The sequence below is a fragment of the Narcine bancroftii genome, chromosome 12, assembly GCF_036971445.1.
Source record: "Narcine bancroftii isolate sNarBan1 chromosome 12, sNarBan1.hap1, whole genome shotgun sequence".
Classification (NCBI taxonomy): Eukaryota; Metazoa; Chordata; class Chondrichthyes; order Torpediniformes; family Narcinidae; genus Narcine; species Narcine bancroftii.
Window position 1 is genome coordinate 4102619 of NC_091480.1, and position 21706 is coordinate 4124324.

Below are 21706 nucleotides of genomic sequence, written 5' to 3' on the forward strand. Positions count from 1 at the left end.
GTTTGTTTATATATATATATATATAAACCTAGAAGATAGGAGCAGGAGTAGGTCATTCAACCCTTCGAGCCTGCTCCGCCATTCAGTGAGATCATGGCTGATCTTAAAGTTCAGTACTCCGTCCCCGCCTTCTCTCCGTAACCTTTAATACCCTTATACTGAAGAAATAGATCTAATTCCCTCTTAAATATATCTAATGAACCTGCCTCTACTGCCCTCTGTGGCAATGAATTCCACAGATTCACCACCCTCTGGGTCAAGAAATTCCTCCTCTTCTCGGTCCTAAATGGTTTGCCTATTATCCTCAAACCATGGCCCCAGGTTCTGGATTTTCCCATCATCTGCATCCATTCTGTCCAGTGCTGCCAGAATTTTATAGGTCTCTATGAGATCCCCTCTCAATCTTCTAAACTCCAGCGAGTACAATCCCAATTTGTGCAATCTTTCCTCCTAAGTCATTCCTGCCATTCCAGATATAGCCTGGTGAATCACCTCTGCACTCCCTCCATTGCAAGAACATCCTTCCTTAGATAAGGTGACCAAAACTGCACACAATACTCCAGGTGGGGTCTCACCACTCCAGGTGTGGTCTCACCAAGGGTCCTACAGGTGGCAGGTGAAATACATCAGTATGAATATTATCTGCTGCTCAAGTTCATCTATACGGTTTAGTTCTCTTCTTTTTTGGTACATTTTATGATATTTCAATAGTTTGCAGAAGTCAGTGGAGAGAAGCTAGTGCTGCAGACGTAAATGGATCATGCTTGTGAACATTATGTGTGGAAAATTTCATGCTGCAAAGAAGCCTCATTTATTGGGTAGAAATTATATGGACTGAAGATATCTTGGATTAGGGACCTGTGAACACGTACTGATGACCAGACTTGTATTTGGTTAAATCACTGCCTGATATGGAGGCATCAACTCTCAGGACAAGAATAAACTCCAGAGGGTTGTTAACTCAGCCTGCGACATTACAGGCACCAGACTTCACTCCATCAAGGACGTCTACATGAGGTGGTGTCTTAAAAAAGAAGCCTCTAGCCTCAAAGACCCCGCCCCCCCCCCCAAAACCCAGGCCATTCCCGCTTCACTATGCTACCATCGGGAAAAAGGGACAGGAGCCTAAAGACTAGCACTCAGCGGCACAAGGACAGCTTCTTCCCCACTGCCACCAGATTCCTCAATAATCATTGAACCAAAGTCACTACCTTTTTGTGCACTATTTTTTATATATAGTAATGTGGTAAGATGGTTGTAATCTGAATGTTTGCTCTATGATGCTACTGCAAAACACAGAATTTCATGACTTGTTCATGACAATAAATCCTCATTTTTTTTTAATGCCGGTTGCTTGAGTTTGCTGGTTGCTTGAATTCTGGATAACGGGGATTTTAATGTATTAACAGATTTGTTTCGGTGCTACTTTGAGGGTTTAGTACACATCATGGTTCCAGTATGGTTATTTTGATTCAGGCTAGGTTTAGCATCTGCTTTCAAGAATTTTGTGAATGAAACGTATTGTTTGTTATTTCAGGATGTGGTAGTGGTGTGGAATGGAAAACACATCAGTGTTTTTGAACTGTTTGGACCATCACTGAGAAACGCAGGTACCCCATTTTATTTTTCAGTTAAGGTCACCAGAGGACTGCCTTAATACTGAGTTGTTCTGAATGAAACCAAGCCAAGTGGGCTGTTCTTCCTCCCCAAACGTTTGCAAAAATTGTTTTTGACATTCAACATGGGGCTGTGAATGATATGTCAAAGATTATGAAATTAGTCATTGTACCAATGTAATGGGACTGGCTTCCTGGAGGTCGTTAATGGAAACTGCTGACTTTGGGGAATTGGGATGCACAGCTAGAGTTGGTAGAGTAGGAATATTCTTGTTATTTTGGCCCCAACCTATAATTCACGGCTCTCTTTACTGTTTACACAAGAACTTAAGCAATACGTGTAGAAGTTGGCCATGCCACGATGTATCCTATTCACCCATTCAGAACTCCTGCAGGCCCATTTTCCCCTGATCCCAATGTTCCTTGATCCCCTTTGCACCTGAAAAATCTGATGCCCTCTCATGAACACAGTGAATGATTAAGTCTCACAATCTCCAGTGGCAGAAAATTCCAAAAGAATTTCACCATGTGATAAAATTTCTCCTGACTTCAATCCAAGTGGCTGAGCTCTTGAGAGCATGAGCCCTGGTTCCAGACTCTTCATCCAGAAGAACATGTCTTCAAGAAATGTGTACACTTTGATGAAATCACTGTTTGTTTAAAAACTCAGAGTAAGGGCTAATTTATTGAATATATATTTGGATGCGCTTCCCATCAGTCTCAGTAAACTCCTATAGATGCACCAGGTGACCTCACCAAAGCCCGACAGATGTACCAGGGGACCTCACCAAGGTCTGGCAGGTGCACCAAGGGTCTTTTCATCAGAGCTCAATGTGGCTGCAGAAAGATTTCAGAACTCTTGTAGAGTATAATCTCCTTGGAATCGTGGTTAACTTTCCATTTTCCTTTCTAAATGTTTGCTGTACCTGTGTTAATTTAATATTGCCTTTGTTTGCTGCATTAATGTGAACTGTTGGTACCGTTCTAGGCTCATTTCCCTGTGACTGTTGTGTAGTGGCTGTCCATGAAGAGAGCATTTACACTGTAGAGCCAAACCGTGTGCAAGTTCGTACCCTGCAAGTATGTGTAAAACTGTTATTTTTCCTCAGTATTGGTGGTACTATAGTGCAATCATAGGATAGTTTTTCCAATTTCCTCTTGAATGCTCCAGTGAATCTTCCTCTAACATTTCTGCAGGGAGGGCCTTTCAGATTCCACCTTCATGTGGTGTATAAAGAGTTTCCCTCTTAATTCTATGCCACTTTATTTTATCCCCATGACTTTTAGTCCTTGACCAGCCCACAAATGGAAACCAACTATCACTCTCCACTCGGTCCAGACCCCTGATCATATTATGGTACTTTCACCAAAAATCTGCTCAATTTTTTCCGAAGAAAGGAATCTCAACTTCTCTGATCTATCTTTGTAGTTTTAATCCTCTAACCCTTCAATCATTCTCATAAAAAGGAGACAAAAGAGACTCAGATGCCAGAAACTGGAGCTAAAGTAACCGAACTGCAGGAGAAACTTCATGGTCAAGCAGCATTTGTTGAGACAAAAGGATGGTGGGTATTTCAGACTGAGATCCTGCTTCAGGACTGAGAGCCATCACTCAGATTAGTGAGGGATAAAATTGGACCCCTTGTAGAAGGTGAGGGTAGGCTGAGTGAGAAGTCAGAGGAAATGGAGGAAATTTTGAATGATTTCTTTGGCTAGGGAAAAAAATATTGAACCAGTTGAAGTAAAGAAAAATAGTGGGGAGGTCATGAAGCATATAAGGATAACCGAGGAGGTAGTGATGGGTGTGTTGAAAAAGATAAAGGTGGATAAATCTCCGGGACCGGACAAAATATTCCCAAGGACACTCAGGGAGGCTTGTGGACAGATAGTGGGGCCATTAACAGAGATATTTAGGATGTCACAGGCCACAGGGGTAGTGCCAAAGGATTGGAGGGTGGCACATGTGGTTCCGCTGTTTAAAAAAGGGTTCAAATGTAAACCTGGGAATTATAGGCCCGTGAGTCTGACGTCTGTGGTGGGCAAGTTGATAGAAAGTGTTCTGAGGGATGGTATTTACAAATATTTTGAGGTACAGGGATTGATAGGGAGTAATCAGCATGGTTTTGTCAGGGGTAGATCATGCTTGACAAACCTGATTGAGTTTTTCGAGGGGGTTACAAAAGAGGTTGATCAAGAGAAAGCTGTGGATGTTGTCTATTTAGACTTTAGTAAAGCTTTCGACAAAATTCCCCACAGGAGGTTAGGAAAAAAGGTGGAGGCATTAGGTATAAATAAGGAGGTAGTGAAATGGATTCAGCAATGGTTGGATGGGAGGTGTCAGGGAATAGTGGTAGAAAAATGTTTGTCCAATTGGAGGCCGGTGACTAGTGGAGTTCCTCAGGGAATCACACAGGTAAGTGTGAGGTGTTACATTTTGGAAAGGCAAATCTAAATAGGTCATATGCATTAAATGGTAGGCTATTGAAATGTGCAGAGCAACAAAGGGATTTAGGAGTTGTGGTAAATAGTACCCTCAAGGCTGATACTCAGGTAGATGGTGTGGTGAAGAAGGCATTTGGAATGTTGGCCTTCATAAATCAGAGTATTGAATTCAAGAGTAGGGAGGTTATGATGAAATTGTACAAGCCATTGGTGAGGCCAAATTTGGAGTACTGTGTACAGTTTTGGTCACCAAATTATAGGAAAGATATAAACAAAATAGAGAGAATACAGAGAAGGTTCACAAGAATGTTGACAGGATTTCAAGGTTTGAGTTACAGGGAAAGGTTGTGCAGACTGGGGCTTTTTTCTCTGGAGCGTAGAAGATTGAGGGGGGGCTTGATCGAGGTGTTTAAGATTTTAAAAGGGACAGACAGAGTAAATGTGGATAGGCTTTTTCATTTAAGAGTGGGGGAGATTCAAACTAGAGGGCATGGTTTAAGATGGAAGGGGGAAAATTATAAGGGGAACATGAGGGGAAATTTCTTTACGCAAAGGGTGGTAGGGATGTGGAATGAGCTTCCGGCAGACGTGGTTAAGGCGGGATCATTGGTTACATTTAAGGAAAGACTGGATAGTTACATGGAGAGGACTGGAGGGATATGGACCGGGTGCTGGTCAGTGGGACGAGGAGGGTGGGGATTTGTTACGGTATGGACTAGTAGGGCCAAACTGGCCTGTTCTGTGTTGTAAGTGGTTATCTGGTTCATTATCCACAAGATCCAGACGTAATACAAATATCTTCAATAGCTACTTCTATGGCTTTATACTTTACATTGTTGCACACAACTGATACTTGCTACTTTAGGTGTCATTTCAACAGATGGGATGTGCAGCCTTCTTGGCTGGGGTATCTATGATAATGGAGGGTGCTATTGAGTGAAATTAGGATAATTTAATTTAACAAATAAGGTAACAATAGTTAATTATATATTCAGCTGTTGGCTAGCCACAGGACAAATCCAATTCCATAAAATGGAATTTAGAGGCTGAGCCAGATGTTACATAATGTGAATGAGTGAGGGTCACATTCAAAAATATAGAACATCGATCTTCCTCATCGGCAGAAAAATGTCTTGGAATCAATCACGAACAAAACAGATGTGTGCATAATGCAGTGGTCTTGTATTTAGCTTGTTAACCTTGCTTCAAGATGACATGTCACAGATGAGGGAGAGGTTTCTATCAGGGAAGTGTGAAACCAAGGAATAACTTCAATGACAGCTCTTCCATGCTGCCACCTCTGTGCAGATGTATTATGATGTCCCATTAGAGGTCCCCAGGTGGTTGTGCTTTTTTACATAACTCTGCAACTGTTTTGAGTCTTGATTCCTTCTGTTAGTTGCAGCTTTGGGGCTGAAGTGATTGCATTTGGAACTGAGAAAGGATGGGAATCTGGCACGCAACATAGTGATGAGGTTGCTAACTTTATAACATGAAGGCTTGGGTGAATGATTGCATGAAATGAGATCGAATTCTATCCCATTGGTCAGACCACCAACCTACCAAGTTGTCATAAATCTTTCCTGGTTCACGAGTGTCCTTCATACCAGGAAATCTGGTGTAGCCTGCGCTTGACTCGACATCTACAGCAATGTGGCCTAGTCAAGTGGTTCTTAATCTTTTTCTTCCACTCACATGTCACCTTAAGTAATCCATTACTCACCACAGAGGTCCTTTGATGATGCTCTGTGGTGAGTAAGGGATTATTAAAAGTGGTATGTGAGTGGGAAAAAAAACAGTTGAGAACCACTGGTCTTGTCACTTATGAACATGAAGCATGGAGTTTATTAAACCAAGACAAAGGAAGGAAACTGTGAGGAAGGGAGTTGTTTACTGAGGAACAGTGGGTTTTGTATTATTTCCATGAAAATATGTTAATAAGTTTTTTCTTTGTCCTTTATTCTGTTCATTTTCAAGAATACCTCATTATTTCAGATTAGGACAAAGTATTTGATGTTTTACCCAAATTAAGAGCTGGGGAGAGATTTAGTGGGATATTCAGGTTCTTAAAAATAATACAGAAACCAGGGTGTAGTATGCTGTGCCTTTTATGGGGTTGGGCTATCTGGTGCAAAAGCAGAAACACAAAAGGGGTGATAAATGATGCAGCGAGGAAGTATCCACATTCTAAATCATGCAGTTTCACTTCAGAGGCAATAGTTTGTTGAGAAGGGAGCTTTGGGTCAGAATGTCCATCAGCTGTATGTAATGAATGAATGGAAAGCTGCTACGACGAGTAACTGCTGCCTTTTGCTGTCTGTCAACCATCCTGACTTTACCTTCCCTTCAGGGCACTGTGAAGCAGCTGCTTGTGTTCAGTGAGATGGAGGGAAACCCCTGTCATCTTCAGATCTGTGGGAACTTCCTGGCAGTGGGAACTGACAAAGCTCATGTGAAAGTCTTTGATCTCTCTCGCAGGTATCGTACACACCCTTATAATTGAATTAAACGCAGCAATGAACTAACAAAGATTTACACGAAACCATGATCCCAAGCTGAGGTGATAGCTATCTTTAAATAATGAACGGATGCACCATTCAGTGTGGTTCAGAATAAAAGGGCCAAAGCTGGTAAATCAAAAGTAAATGGACTATCAAATATATCATGACACAGGAATTGAAGCCTTGGCTTTGTGGTACAAAGTGCTGTGAACTTTCCAATAAATGACACCAGGTGATGTTATTGATATAAAGCAACGTAAACCTGTGAATTAATTCATTGTTAGCCACTGGTTGTTCACTCTAAAATACTTGGTCAACATCCCTTAACAACTCACAAATCAGATTGAACTAAAATATAACCCCAACGTTGCATCATGTTACACCACTTTGAATGCTTCTTAACTAGCAGATTATCAGTTAACCCTTCCTCATAACACATTAATGGATCTAAAATAGCCTGTTTCCTAATTAATTCCTCAATTTAGTGATCTAGGGTTAGGGTCAGGTCATACATAATTCTTTCTCCACACAATTACTGCTCATTTAGTTTGCCCTTTCTATGGAGTTTAAAAATCCCCCATGATTATTTTATCACTATTCTTGCGTGCAATTTTAATTTTCTGAGCTATACGAGTCTGCTGAAATTTGCTGCACTTGTGACATGAATCACCCCTCACACGAGAGGGTGCTGGGCTGCCTCCCAGTTAAACAGACCAGACAGTTACTTGAATTCACAGGCTCTCTGGTTGCTATCCGTTTTGTAGCTTTTTGTTCTTCTGGCGTTACAGTTGAGATGTGATAAAGCAACTGTGAGGGTCATGCCCTGTGTAAACAACATCTAACATTACAAACACCCCCACTCAAAAACAATAGAAAGACTAAACACTCAGTGCCTCAACTCCTACTGTGTCTCAGTGGGTGGCAGATTTGCCTTTGATGTTGGATGTTATGGGTTTGAATTGTACTCCATAATGAAACCATGGACAAGGCTGTATAATTTATTTCAATTGTTGTTAGTTAACTTTAGGACATCCTGAGGTCATGTATGTGCCACTTTTCTTTTCCTTATTGGATACAATGGAACTTAATTGGAATGATGTTTCTGTTGATAAAATGTGTGGGACTCCCTGCCTAGCCTCTCACAGGAAGAAAGCACTGGAGAACAGATGCTTTAGGGGAGAGTTAGGAGGAGAATACTTGACTTTGGATTCAAAGCTAGCAAGTCACATACTCAAACTGCACTTGAGTGCAAGGCAAGTGCTGAATTATGTAGTTTCATCCTTCTGGTGAGGCCCAATCAGACCATTGAACCCCTTGTGGCTGCTCTCCCATTCAATTAAGATCACTGCTGAGATTTTACCCCACACCATTTTTGCATCAACCCCTTATTCCCATTTTCCCAGTGACTGAGTCTCCACAGCCACTTGGTTGGAGAATTCCAGAGCTTTGCCACATCTTAGAATAAGTCATATGCTGAACATTTTGGATAGACGTATTCCCTGAATTTTTTAAATCTTCACTTGGCTGCTTCCTTCATACTATGTGGTGCAGGTGAATGCTCGACAAATGAAGACCTGAATTCAACCCTTTTTAAAAAGGCAAGGAGTGGACCATTCGGCCCTTTGAGTCTGCTCTGGCATTCAGTTAAGATTGTGGCGGTTCCAACTGTTTTGCCTTCTCCCCATTTTATATGGAGAAAAGATAGCTGAAAGGGTTTCTCCCTTGTGTATAATGATTATTGTGTCATGCTGGTTGTTTGCAGAATGTCGAGGACATTTTGCTGTTCATTTAGTCCATCATTTAGCCTTCACTGTGGGACCAAAAATGAATTGGTTTCAGTGCCCTGACCTGAAAATCATTCTGTCCTGCAGGGAAGCAAAGCCTCACAGCAACAGCAAGAACCTGGCAGAATATATCCCTGATTTGGGAAGCATCATGTCGTTGAAGTGCAGCTCTAATGGTAATAATGTCAGCATTCTCATTAAAAAGGTGAGTGCAGTTGAAAGTGTATTGGCAGCATTCAGAGTTGCTTGTGTCATTCAGTATTTACAGGAAAGAGAAAACCTTTTAACTTCTGGTGGCACTCTGCCACGATCTTGGAGGTGCAGGGGTTTGTTTCATCGTTTGTTTGATCTAAGGAATGATTCCACCATAGTGCTCATTGCCAAGGATCTCACTTGCTAGTAGAGGATAGAGTAGATCTGCCTGTACTGCCATAGCCCATCCTTGACCCGTGCTCTCTGGGAACAAGCTCACTGAATTATTCTGCAACAACTGCATATCTAAATTAAAACTAATCCTGCTCCACTCCAGTGGCCAGGGAGACATTCTAAATGACAAATGAAGACCAGGTCCCATAGCCTCTTTTGGTTATTCACTGGAGAAGAGGATGAAGTTCTTCTTCTTACTAACAGGTCACTGAGTCATTGAGATGTGAAATGTTGGCTTTATTTTCTGATGTCTCTCACACTTCAGAGGTTTTCTGTATCTCTGAAGTGCTTTATATAAATGCAAGTGTTCTCCCTTTTGTGCTGTGATTAGAACAGAGAACAAGTAGAGCACAGGAGCAAGCTCTTCGGCCCTCGTGTCTGTGCCAAACTAAACACCTCTTGCTTGCAGTTGTTAGCTATCACTCCACTTTCTTCATATTCACAGGCCTCCCCTTAAACACATGTCCTCTCGTGTGTAACATGTTGGCTCTTGAGGGTGAAGATTCTGATGGGTCCAACTCTGTCAATGACTCTTATAATGTTATAAACTTCTCAGAAACTCCAGCGAAAACAACCTGATGAACCAGCAATTATCACAAAAGACTGAAGTTGTGAAACTGATAGGCTTTTATTAACCACAGACTGGAACAGCCGTCAACCTCGTTGACTGATCAAGGCAGAGTGGAATGGGTAGCATGCAAATGGCTGTGGGAGGGATCGTCCAGCTGGCAGCAGGCAGTCAGCATAACAGTGATTTCCAACACAGCCCAAGTTTTCCCATCATCCCATACCCTCGAAACCAAGCTACGTCCTGGTAAAACTCTTCTGGAGCTGTTCCCAAAGCCTCCACATCCTTCCTGTAATTGAGGAACCAGAATTACACACAGTATTCCAAATGAAGGCTAACCAAAGTTTTATATAGCTGCAGCTTGACTCACTTGTACTCAATATCCCAATGAAGGCATGTGTACCATGCACCATCTTTGCCACCCTATATACTTGTGTGATCTTTCAAGGAACTGTGGACCTCAAACTTCAGATACCTTTGCAGACCAATGCTTTTAAGAGTCCTTCAGTTCACTACTTGCTTTCCCTTTACAATTGCCCTCATCAAGTTCAACATCACACTTGTCCAGATTAAACTCCATCTGGCATTTTTCTGCCCATATCTGTAACTGGTCTATATCCTGTTGTATTCTTTGATAGCTTTTCACACCTTCCACAACTCAGTCAATCTTTTATAATCTGTAAATTTACTAACCCACACAACAGGTGCCAGCACTGATCACTGCAGAACACCATTGGTCAGAGACCTCTAGTCAGTATAACAGCCTTCCACTGCTATCCTCTTTCTTTGATGGACTAGCTAATTCTGGATCCAAGCTACCAATTCACTGAAGATCTCAAGCATCTGTGCCTTCTGGATCAAACAAGCCCCAGACTAAAATCTTGCTACTTTTCTTTGTCCAGTGCTCCTCTTGTTCTCCCCCATGTAAATTCTTTGTGATGTCTTTGATTGAAATGTTTCTTTTCTTTCATGGCAGTAAAAGTGTCCATGACTTTATAGTGATGAAGGGACATATTGCAATCACATGGAAAAGTTATGATGTCATTTTAAAGTGGGGCCACTACCATGCAAATGAATGTAATGAATATTATTGCCCTACCTCCAGATACCTACATGAAGGCAGAGACTCTGTTGGTTACAAACATGGATCAGACACAGAGTACAGGAAGCTATTCCAGCAAAGATTGTACTTGGGCAAAAGTTGGTAGCTTTTTGTGCTTCAGCCCAGTGACCACATAGTGTCTCCCAGAGCTAGTGCTCCTTCTTGTTTTTCAGCCATGTGTTGGTTATTAATTATTGGCTGCATTAATTAGTGAAGTCAGCAGGTGGGAGAATTCGAGGGAAGATAATGGTCTGATATGAGAGAATAGATGACTGAACCCAGGGATTAGCAGTTAGCGCAATGCTATTACAGTGCCAGTAACGCAGATTCGAATCTGACACTGAAAGGAGTTTGTTTGTTCTCCCCGTGTCTGCTTGGGTTTCCTCCGGACACTCTGGTTTTCTCCCACCCTTCAAAACGTATGGGAGTTGTAGGTTAATTGAGTTATTTGGGTGGCATAGATTTGTGGGCCAGGGCCTGTTATTGTGCTGCAGGTCTAAATTAATTTTTTTTTTAAATGCAGGGAAATATCAGGAGAAAGGATTGAGGAGATTGCTCTAAGAGTCAGCACGAACTTGATAGACCAAATGGCCTCTACTGTAATTGTAAAGAAGTGTAATCTGAAAAGGGTGGATTCTGTGATATGTGACTGGATAGAGTGCTGAATGACAGTATTTGCTGGAACAAATACTTTCAAATGTGCTTTTGATTAATCGATCAAGAGTTTAGAAAAGATTCACTAAGATATGACTGGGATTGAAGGGCTTGAGTTGTAAGGAGATACTGGATAGGCTGAGACTTGTTTTCCCTGAAGCGAAGGAGACTGAGTGGTAACCTGAGAGGTTTCTCAAGCCATGAAGGGCACAGATAAGATGGGTGTCCATCATTTTCTTAGGGTGGGGGAGTCTCAAACTAGAGAGTGTAGATTAGGGGGAGGGGGGGATTCAAAGATTAGAGTGGCAAGTTTTTCATTCAGAGGGTGTGAGTATATGGAATGAGCTGCCAGAGGAAGTGGTAGAGGTGGAGACCATTACAATATTTAAAAAATATTTGAACAGGTACATGGATAGAAAAGCTTGAGAGGGACATGGGGCAAAAGGGACAAGCTCAGGGCTGATGGACCTGTCTCCATGTTGAATAATTCTGAATATGACGCTGACTTCCTCTGAGAAGTCTCGTCCTTGAGTGGAGCTCCCTTTCCTCCATTTAATGACTTTCTATTCCTGTCTTGCTATCACTTCTGACATTTAAGAAGTTGAAAACTTAAATTAAGAGATACTGCACAGTAATGAGCCCCTTTTAGCCCCTGAGCCCAATTGCACCCAATCAACTTACAACCAGGTGCGTTTTGAAAGGTGGAAGGAAATTGGAGCACCGAAGGAAACCCACGTAGACACAAACTCCTTACAGACAGTACCGGGTTCAAACCCTGGTTACTGGCACTGTAACAGTGTAACACTAACCATGCTGCCCTTTGCTAATTTTCCAACAAAAAGAAAATAATTGTTTTGAGGACAGACATGAGAACATTACAGCACAGTATGGGGCTTCTACCCACATTGTCCTCACTGAAGCACTAAAGGTCAACAATGAAGAAGGACTTCAATCATAAATGCACATCTGGAAAGAAGAGACACATCAGCCAATCTCAGAGATGCCATCTTCAATAAAGAAGTCTGATCTGACAGTAGTAAGCACAGAACCTCTCCTTGCTATCTATTACAGAGGGCATCTGTGCCAGTTTTCTCATCAATCACCACTTCCCAGTGGCCAAAGAGATCCCTAATTTCCAATGTGGATTTTGCCTCTCTGGAAATACCTTGGGTAACTGAGAATTGCAGGGAGTGGGCACCAAGCACTGCCTTTAACAGTTGGGAGGGACAGTTAGGCACCTTCTTCAAACTCAGGTGCCCACAGATATTCAATCCCATCTTCTATTTACTTCATGGTGTACAAGGCCTGTTCTTAAACAGAAAAAATAAAAGCAAAATCCCTGGGATCTCATTAGGTTCGGCTGCTGAATTGCTCCAATGCTAAAGAGAGCATTTGAATTAAAAATTTAGAAATAACTGATGCAATTGGAAATTCAAAAAGAAACAGAAAATACTTGAAATATTCAGTAGTTTATGCCACACCTGTGGAGAGAGAAACTGTGGTAATGTTTCAGGTCAATGATACTTCACTAGAACTGGTGAACTGGAAGAAAGAAAAAGTTTGAAAATCACTGTTTTAATTGTACCTAATTGACTTGTTACAGTTTCATAATTCCAAAGGAAATGGGCCAGTGATGCATCTAGAGCAGTGGTTCTCAACCTCGCCAACCCCCCCCCCCCCCAAACCACTTTAAGTAATCCCTTACTAATCATAGAGCACCTATGGCTTAGGGATTATGTAAGGTGGTAGGTGAGTGGAAAGAAAAACCTCTGGTTTAGAAAATGTAAGTAGAGGGATTTGAAAGAGGGCTGTATTGAGGGGAAAATATGCTTTAACTGTGAGATTTGGAGCACAGGTGTTGCTGTAAATCTGAAATAAAGAATTCTGGAATTAATCAGAATCCGGTTTACTGTAATGAATATGTGTCATGAAATTTGTTGTTCATTACAGATGTAAAATGATGATAAATAACAATTCGGTAAGGGTGGCGCAGTTAGCGCAACACTGTTACAGTGCCAGCAATTTTGGTTCAAACCTGGAGCTGTCTGTAAGGAGTTTTTTTATGTTCTCCCTGTGTCTGTGTGGGTTTTTCTCAGGTGCCCTGGTTCCCTCCCACCCTTCAGGGTTGTACCAGAGTCATCAGATTCTTGAATAATTGATGAACCAAAGATACTGCCTGACTTTTCCAGCACGAACTATTGTAATTAGTAGTAAGATGGTTTATGTATGTTTCAGACGTGGACATACCCCTCCATAAATCTTCGTCCGCGAAGCCAAGCCAAAGAAAGAAATGTATGTTTGGACTCCTGATACTAACGCAGACCCCAAATTTCAGGACTTGTTCATGACAATAAGTTCTGATCCTGTTATTGAGCAACATGGGCTCATGGCTGAAAGGACCTGTAACTGGGCTGTATGTTTGTTTGTCTATAGGGTCGTTGTCCGTTCAGAAATCTGATGACAGAAGCAGTTTTTGTAATATTAGGTGTCTCCCCATTGTTAAAAAGAAAAGATTTCAAAAGATATATTGAGCAGCAAATTAGAGATAAATATGGAATCAGTAAAAGACTAATCCATTTTATGGGATGCCATGAAGGGTTTTATTAGAGTGAAAATAATTAGCTATTAAAAAGGAATATAATCAGGAAGTAGAACAGTTGGAAAAAGAGATTACAATCATTGAAAAGGAATTAGAAGATACAGAGAAGATACAGATACCTCTTTCCTAATGGTAGTAGTGAGAAAAGTGGTGAGGGTCCTTGATGATAGAGGCTGGTTTTTTTCGACACCACCTTAAAGATATCACCTTAAAGATATTCCTAATGGAGTGTAGGTTAGTTGGCATCTCGGAGAGAGGTAAAAAGTGGTCATGTCACAATTCTCTGCATAAACAGCTGGTTATCTAACATTGTTTTTTTTATTTTATTTTTCACACAATGAACCATATTAACCAAAATACACACAAACATTTCCCTCTTGAATATACACAGTGTCATTTGTTATCTAACATTGTTGAATCCAGTGTTAAGTCCCAAGAAATGCAATATACCACAACAGAAGCTGGCTTTCTTGCAGCAGTGTTGGCGTTGAAACTGCTGATTGCATGTGCATTGAACCAGGTAATTTACTGGGTCTGTACCCAGTAATCGCCCAGTATAAAATGTCCCAACCTGGCAGGGCAAGTTAAATTCAACTGGACTCTGATGCTTGATGGGGGCAAGTGTCAGAGCCCAGCCAAGTTAATTCTCTAATCGCCATCTGGTGGTGTGAAAGCACAACCAGCTCTCGCATTATCACGGCTGGGACCCCACTTAAAATACTGGGTTCGAACCATAGATTGCTGATTAACCAGATAAATCAAGGTGCAGTGGGAAAGGCTGATAAGTGCAGCAGGCCCAGTAGTTCACCTGTTTCCTAGGAGGGTAGAAATCAGAACAGGAGAATGAAACAGACAAATGAATGGAAACTCAGAAACCCTTGTGGTCAGAATAGAGGTGTTTTGTAAAGTAGGTCACCTAATCTGTTTGGCTTCCCAATGTAAGCAGTACTCTAATTGAAAAAAGTGCAAGTGTGTCACTGAGAAGGACTGTTTAAATCTCTGGAGGCCCACAATAGAGCCAATCTCCACAAGGATTTACCCACAGCGGACATCTCAAGGTACTGGAAAAAAATGCCATTAATGCTGTCTATGCAAAATTGTTCATTTTCAAGGAAAGAGCTAAGGTCCCCAACCTTGTGGAAAATCACACCACTCTGGTGGGCAGGTCACACTGTTCACATGAACTAAACCAGATTCCTGAAATAGATTCTCTATTTTGAGTTTTCTCATGGGAAAAGATTACTAGGCAGACTGAGGAAGTGACTCAAGGATGTTCTCAGAACTCTTGGAAAAATTCCTGGTCTTGCTCAAAATGGAAAAAGACCACTGTAGCTGACATGGAGAACCTGTACTCCATGTAGTGGATGCGGGTCTAAACTCATAAACACCTCAAATCATCCACTTCACATCCCATTCATATATACTGTATTGTTTGTGGAAGAGTCTTGTCTGTTCAAGTTTATTGTCACATGCATCAAGTTGCCGCAATCTCTCGGGTATTGATCAAGAACTTATAAGACTTCCCATATTCTACAGGTGGGAAGCACAGATAGGTTGAATGGAAACTTGGCAAATGGAATTTGATGTGAGAGGTGTAAACTCTTGCCCTTTGGTAAAGACAAACAAGTTTGAGTTCGTTTGTTGTCATGTGTATTAAGATCCAGTGATAAAAGGGTGTTTTACAAGTAGACCAGTTAGAGACCTCATACATAGTACCGCAAGAAGACAGAGTGCAAAGTTCCAGAGAGAGACAAGTTGGTACAGAGGAAAGACAGCATAATTTTACTATTTTGAGGTTTGTTCAGGGTTCTGACAACAGCAGGAAAGGAACTGTCCTTAAACTGGTGACATATGATCTCTCACTCATGAATCTTCTTTCTGGCAGGAGGGGATGAAGCAGAGTGTGGTCAGGTGGCTTTCAATCTTTTAATGTGTTGGCTGTTTCTTTCAAGGCAAGGGGAGTTATACATGGAGTTGATGGAGGGAGTGGATCTACATAATGGCCTGAACCATGTTCCCAACCTTCTGCAGTCTAGGATGGGGCAGTTACAGACCAGGTATTGACACACCCTGATAGGATGCTTTCAATGGTGCACCTGTAGAAGTTGTTAAGAGCTGTAGATGATGTGCCAAATTTCCTTCGGCTTCTGAAGAAGTAGGGCACTAGCTTCATGAAATACCTCTAAACCCAAAGACTGAGTGGCAGCAAGTCGTTCTTGATCCCAAGGATGAAAGTTGTTCTCAGTTATGAAAACACAGCTGATCTGTCCCCTTATTGTCTTCTGTATAAGTGCAAGTTGAGGAAAGCACAATTCTGATACTTTTGCAATGATTTTTACCCTCCAAAATGAGCCGTCAGCAAAATGAAAGAAATTATTTTGAATCATGTCAAGAAATATTTAACATGGCCAAAGCTAAATAATGCATTCTTTTAATTCAGATGTAATTTTTTTTCTTTTTTAGAAGCTGATTCCAGCTATTGAAGCCCATCCCACCCAATTACACCCAAATTAAACTACAACCCTATATGTTTTGGAGGGTGGGAGGAACCCAGAGCATCCGGGGAAAACCAACACAGACATGGGGGAACATAAAAACTCCTTGCAAACAATGCTGGATTCAAACCAGGGCCTGCTGGCGCTGGTAATAACATTACTGTTACAGTGGATGTTCATTATATTGCAGGTTTCTGATTTTGGAATTCTTTGAGCTTTTTCAGGTGCATTCTACGCTAAGAATGCGCCTGAAGAAGCAGAAGCGGCCCTTTAAATTGTCATTCAGGTGGCAGCGTTTCGAGCACAACGCTGGCCACCTGAAGGACACGGCTGCACAGGATGCGGCTCTGAGCACACTCCGGCTCCTGCCCAGTGTCATCTGTGATCAGCAGCCTGACCCTTTAACATCCGCTTTCAGCCAGCTGCATTCAGGTGGCTGGGGGAGCCACTGAGCTGAGCTGATTGTCCTTCTCGGAGGAGGGTTACATAGCTCATCTCAGGAGTGCCTCCTGTACATTCAGGTGGCCTCAAAACAGTCGCACATTGCCTAAACATGCGGCTTTTCATGCGGGGCAATTGGCCACCTGAAAGTGCCTTTAGAGTGCCAGATCAGGGAAGAAGTAACATTTATATTTCAGAGTGTCGTTTAATGGAGTTGTTTTGCAAGCAGATCAGTTAAACATCTCATACATAGTACAAGAAGACCCAGAACAAAAGTGCAGTCACAGAGAGAGATCACAGTGCAGAGCAAAGGCAGCATCATTTTACTATTTAGAGATTCATTCACGAGTCTGAAAACAGCAAAGGAATTGCCCTTGAATCAGTGGTTTGTGATTTCCTTCTCGTGAATCTTCTTCCTGATGGGAAGGGGTGAAGAGGGTAGGCTTGGGATGGGATCTGTTGGCAGCGAGAGTTATAGATTGTGGGGGGTAGGGTTTGTTTGATGGCTTGAGTCAGGTTCACAACTCTCTGCAGATTCTTGCTGTCTTGAACAGAGCAGTTACTGCAGCACACAGTACTATTACCTAAATGGAGAATGGTTGCAGCTGAATGTAGGGTGGAGTGATCAAAGTGTTCTAGTGCAAGAATCACAAAGGTTAGTGGCTACTTGCAGCAGTTGGTTAAGAGGGAAATGGCATGTTGGCCTTATTGCAAGAGGCTTGGAATTTAGAAATACGCATGGGTGTGCTGTGCCCAGTTCAGGTTTCCTTATCAAGAAAGAATACATTGGCATTGGGAGCAGTTCAAAACAGATTCATTAGGCAAGTTCTTGGGATGAGATAGTTGGCCTTACAAAGTGCCTCAAAAATTAGATCTATATTCTGTGGAGTTTAGAAAAATGGTGATCTTATTGAAATGTAGAAGATCCTGGAGGGGTTATGACTGGGTTGTCAAGCAAGAGATATGGTGGTAAGATTAGGAAATTACCAAATAGGAACAACTTGTAGAGAATTGTAATCTGTGGGATTTTCTGTGGAGGTTGGATCATTGGGAGGTTCTTTAAAGAGGAAATAAATACACTTTTGAAAAATTAGGGAATTGCAGACATTGAGTAACTGGAACAGAAGAGGAGGTGAGATGTAGGACCGATCAAGATTGAGATAGTTTTGGAAGATGGGCCAAGGAGTAGCAAATGGAATTGAACTTTCACAATCTATTCTGACAAGTGTGAGGTGTTAAACTTTTGTAAGTCAAACCAGGGCAGGACTTGCACTGTAAGTGGTATGGCCTTGGAGAGTGTGATAGAACAGAGAAGGCAGGAGGTACGGGTGCATTGTTCTGTGAAATTGATGACTTGGTGGACAAGATGATAAGGAAGGCATTTGGCACACTTGCCTTCATTGGGCAAGGTACTAAGCACAGAAAAGTTGGGACCTTGTGTGACAGCTGTACAAGGCATAGGTGAGACCACACTTGAGAACTGTGTACACTTTGTCACCCAGCCGTCGGATGAATGTCAATAATTTGGAAGGGGTGCAGCGGGGATTCACCAGGATGTTGCTGGGACTGGAGGGCTTGAGATATTGGTTGACTTTGGAAAGGCTGGGTCTTCATTCACTGGCACATGGAGACTGAGAGGTGGCCTTATGGAAGTTTATAAAATCATGAGGGGTAATGGCTGAGGTGAATGCTTGTATAATCTATTTTCCAGGGTTGATACTCTTAGAACTAGAGAACAGAGGTTTAAGGTGAGAGGGGAGGGCAACATTTACCACTCAGTGTGTGGTCTATATCTGAAATGAGCTGCTATAGGAAGCAATAGAAGTGGGCACAATTAAAATATCAAGATTCAAAAGACAATTGGACAGATGTGCAGAAAGGAAAGACCTGGGAGGATATGGACCAAATGCAGACAAGTGGGACTAGTCCACTTGTCAACTTGTTTGAAATGACAAGCTGGGCCGAAGTGCCTGTTTTGTGCTGTGTGACTGTATAACCATGCAGAGTAATCGACTCCTGCTCCTATTCCCTTCTGCTGTTTGAATTATAATTTTTAAATGAATAAGATTTATTTTTGTATGACAGAGTAATTTTGTCATGGTTAGTATCCTTCAGACAAACTCCTTTCATGGATCGCCACTGAACCATACCTGACTGAAATGTGATTCTTGTCTTTATTTTGTCATGTGGAAGTTAGATGGTGTCTGTTTAGTTTTACTGATGTTTTCTCGGGGCTTTTTCCTTGAATGCATTTACTGCAATATTGATGAACTGTATTGATGTTCCCATAGGTGAATGGCAGCCCAGATTCCAGGGTCTTTTTCTATGATGTGGAAATGGACACAATAAATCACTTTGACTTTGAAATTGGCAAGCCAAGCAGTGAAAACTGTTCCATGCCTCGTTTGGAGGAGAGTAACATGGAAAAGTAAGTTTGGGGTTGCTGTTGAGAGAGAGAGAAATTAATTTGGTTTGGTGTCAGAAGCTTAAAGATGCGCACAGATTACATGCTTGTGATATTCTTTGTGCTCAACCACTGGTTCCAGCAAGGTATAGGCAGAGAAGGCAAGTGGAGTCAAACAGGATGAGTGAGAAAGGCAAACTTGAGTGTAACAGTTTTTAGAAGACTCTGGTAAGCTCTGAGAGAAGGGATGAGATTGAGGGATTTAGGTGAGTGAAGTTATGGGCAAGAGAATTGTGGTTTAAAAAGCAACAGGCTACTATGTTGGGGAACAGAGGGAACGAGAAGTCAAAGTGGGTCTTCTGTTCGATACCACAGGTGACCTCTGAGCATGAGAGTGGATCACAACTAGATAGTGATGTTGTGCAACTAGTTTTCATCCTGGCAGACCATGGATCATATTGCAGCAAGAAAGAACCAGTGTATCATGGGCAAAAGCATTTAAATCATGTTAAAGGACGTATGGAATTTCTGGTTAACTCTACAGAGCGCGTTCTGAAATGCATGAGCTGATGGGACGGTATCCGGTCAGTCATTTCTGGGACCAGAATGAACCCAAACTGTTTGTGTGCGAGGCATCTTTGGCTGCATCAAGGAAAAGACAATCAAATATTACGGCCAGTGTGGAGACCAGTTCCACCGGGTACAAGGTTGGTATTGTATCAAGAGCTTCAAGATAATGATGATACTGGCAAAAATATGGGGACTTGTATCTCGAATATAAAGGTCCAGGAACAAAAATCACAAGAAACATTTGCATGATATGCTTCACTTTTGTGTCCAAATATCCAGTTTTTAAATTGTATGCAATCACTCTGTGGTCCTTAACATCAGGGGTTTGAATCTTTGTCCACAAACCTATTAACATATCAATTAAACTTCATCTAAATACATTACCAGTGAGGTGATGGGAGGGCATGGATAATTTGAGTGGAATATAAACAGAAGTATAATCCATTGGAGTGAAATGATCTGTTTGTGCAATGGATTCCACACAATGTTGTAGGGGAAGGAGAGAGTGCAGTGTTGAATCGATGTGGTAGAAAGGCAGCATGGTACAATGAGCTGAATGGTGTAAACTAGGGGTCGGCAACCTACGGCCTGCAGGCCACATCCAACCCGCAATCTCACATATGCAGGGCAAAGAGTTATTAATAAACATCTCAGTGGTGTGGAGTTGTCCAATCAGCACAGACTAGAGCAGGGGGCACGGGAGAATTGTAGCTCAACTCAACGGTCACTGAAGCCCACGTCGGTTTTAACAAGCACCGTGGGACTTGCAGAGGGGAGGCAACTCGGGAATTTCCTCCCTTCGCGGCCAGCACCCGCAGTCCAAGGGATGCATGGTGTATCTGTCAACAGTGGCGCAGGTCCAGGGTAAGGAGCCATCCCTTGTCACTCCAGCCACCGAGAAACCTCATGCAAAGCACGGCTGTGAACACCAGCAAGAAGAAAGTGGGGAGAGGGGGGGGGAGGGGGCGAAGAGGAGCAAGCCGTGCATGTTGCACCTGAATATCCCAGTAGGTGGATGTTACCTTTGCTGCTACTGCCACCTTCGCAGTGGGGCTGAATGGGGAGGGGGAGTGGATGCGAACCATGGGTGAGGGAGGGCCTGGCTGATCATTGTGCAGCTATAAGTTCACCTTAATATGGGGAAGTTGGTGCAGGGGAAAGATAAATGTGCCAAACACCAACTCAAACTTAAAGTCATCTATACTAGAGCAAATTAAAGGCTGGGGCAACTGCTTATTATCAAATGGTCAAACCCCCAGCTAATCGGCTTTATTAGAGTTAAACACATGCAAACATTGTAAAGGTCTAGCTTAAAAAGAACAAGATCAATGCTTGGAATAGTCTCTAAGTGATGAGATAGGGGATGAGTGACAAGTTGTTGTAGGAAAGTCAAACAGTTGGAAAGAAACAATTCATGAAATTCAGCAAGTGGTGTTTGAGGATAAAACGATTGTTTTCATTTTCTTTCACAAAAATACATCAAAATGTAGTTTTAATTCTTCCAAAGTATCAGAAAAAAACTTGGATATTTTGCCATGATTGCAAATCCCTCTGAAGTAACACAGCCTGTGGAGTCGTATGCGAACCTTGGTGGTGGTATCTGAGTGGGAGGAGTTAATCGATTCAAGTTTTCACTGGAATACCAGAAATGAATCATTCCAGTTTTTTTGAAGGAATATGGTTGATCTTGTTGCTTGAACTTTTTTCTGTGGATTGTTTTTTGATAAATTATTGTCAGTTATGTTCATACATTGTACATTACTTACTTCGAGCAGAGACAGTTGAAAACTTAAATTACATAATGTCTGTGTTTCAGTATTTATTTAAATTTATGGTAGCATCAGAGCCCCCCACTGTTCAACCACTGAAACCATCCAGCCCACGCATGGTAAAAAGTTGCCTGCCCCTGGTGGAAACTATTGTTTGTAATGGTTGTTCAGATTTAGTTTTTCTTGCAAAATGTACTAATTTTGTCTGCTCCATTGCACTTTGAGTGCTGTTCATCTCCTCTCTTTCTGTTCACCCGACAGCAGTTGCTTTGATGTTAAGTAAAATCGTGCTTTGATGGATGCTTCAGCAGTGATGCGACTTGGTATTTTTCTGA

The 21706-nt window shown here is 42.0% G+C and overlaps 1 protein-coding gene across 7 annotated transcripts in view; it reads left to right on the plus strand.

The window, feature by feature from the left end:
• The window catches only part of ift140 (intraflagellar transport 140 homolog (Chlamydomonas)), a 190447-nt gene that overhangs the window by 57237 nt on the left and 111504 nt on the right, over nt 1–21706 (plus strand). For all 7 annotated transcript variants that reach the window (XR_011347128.1, XR_011347129.1, XR_011347127.1 and 4 more), the window contains exons 11-16: nt 1538–1610; nt 2605–2696; nt 6409–6536; nt 8431–8548; nt 18920–19056; nt 19577–19739. Coding sequence is in view for 4 of the 7 variants with exons in the window: in XM_069905280.1 (XP_069761381.1) it covers nt 1538–1610; nt 2605–2696; nt 6409–6536; nt 8431–8548; nt 18920–19056; nt 19577–19739 (711 nt within the window). In the remaining 3 variants the exon portion in view is untranslated. The remainder of the gene's footprint in view (nt 1–1537; nt 1611–2604; nt 2697–6408; nt 6537–8430; nt 8549–18919; nt 19057–19576; nt 19740–21706) is intronic.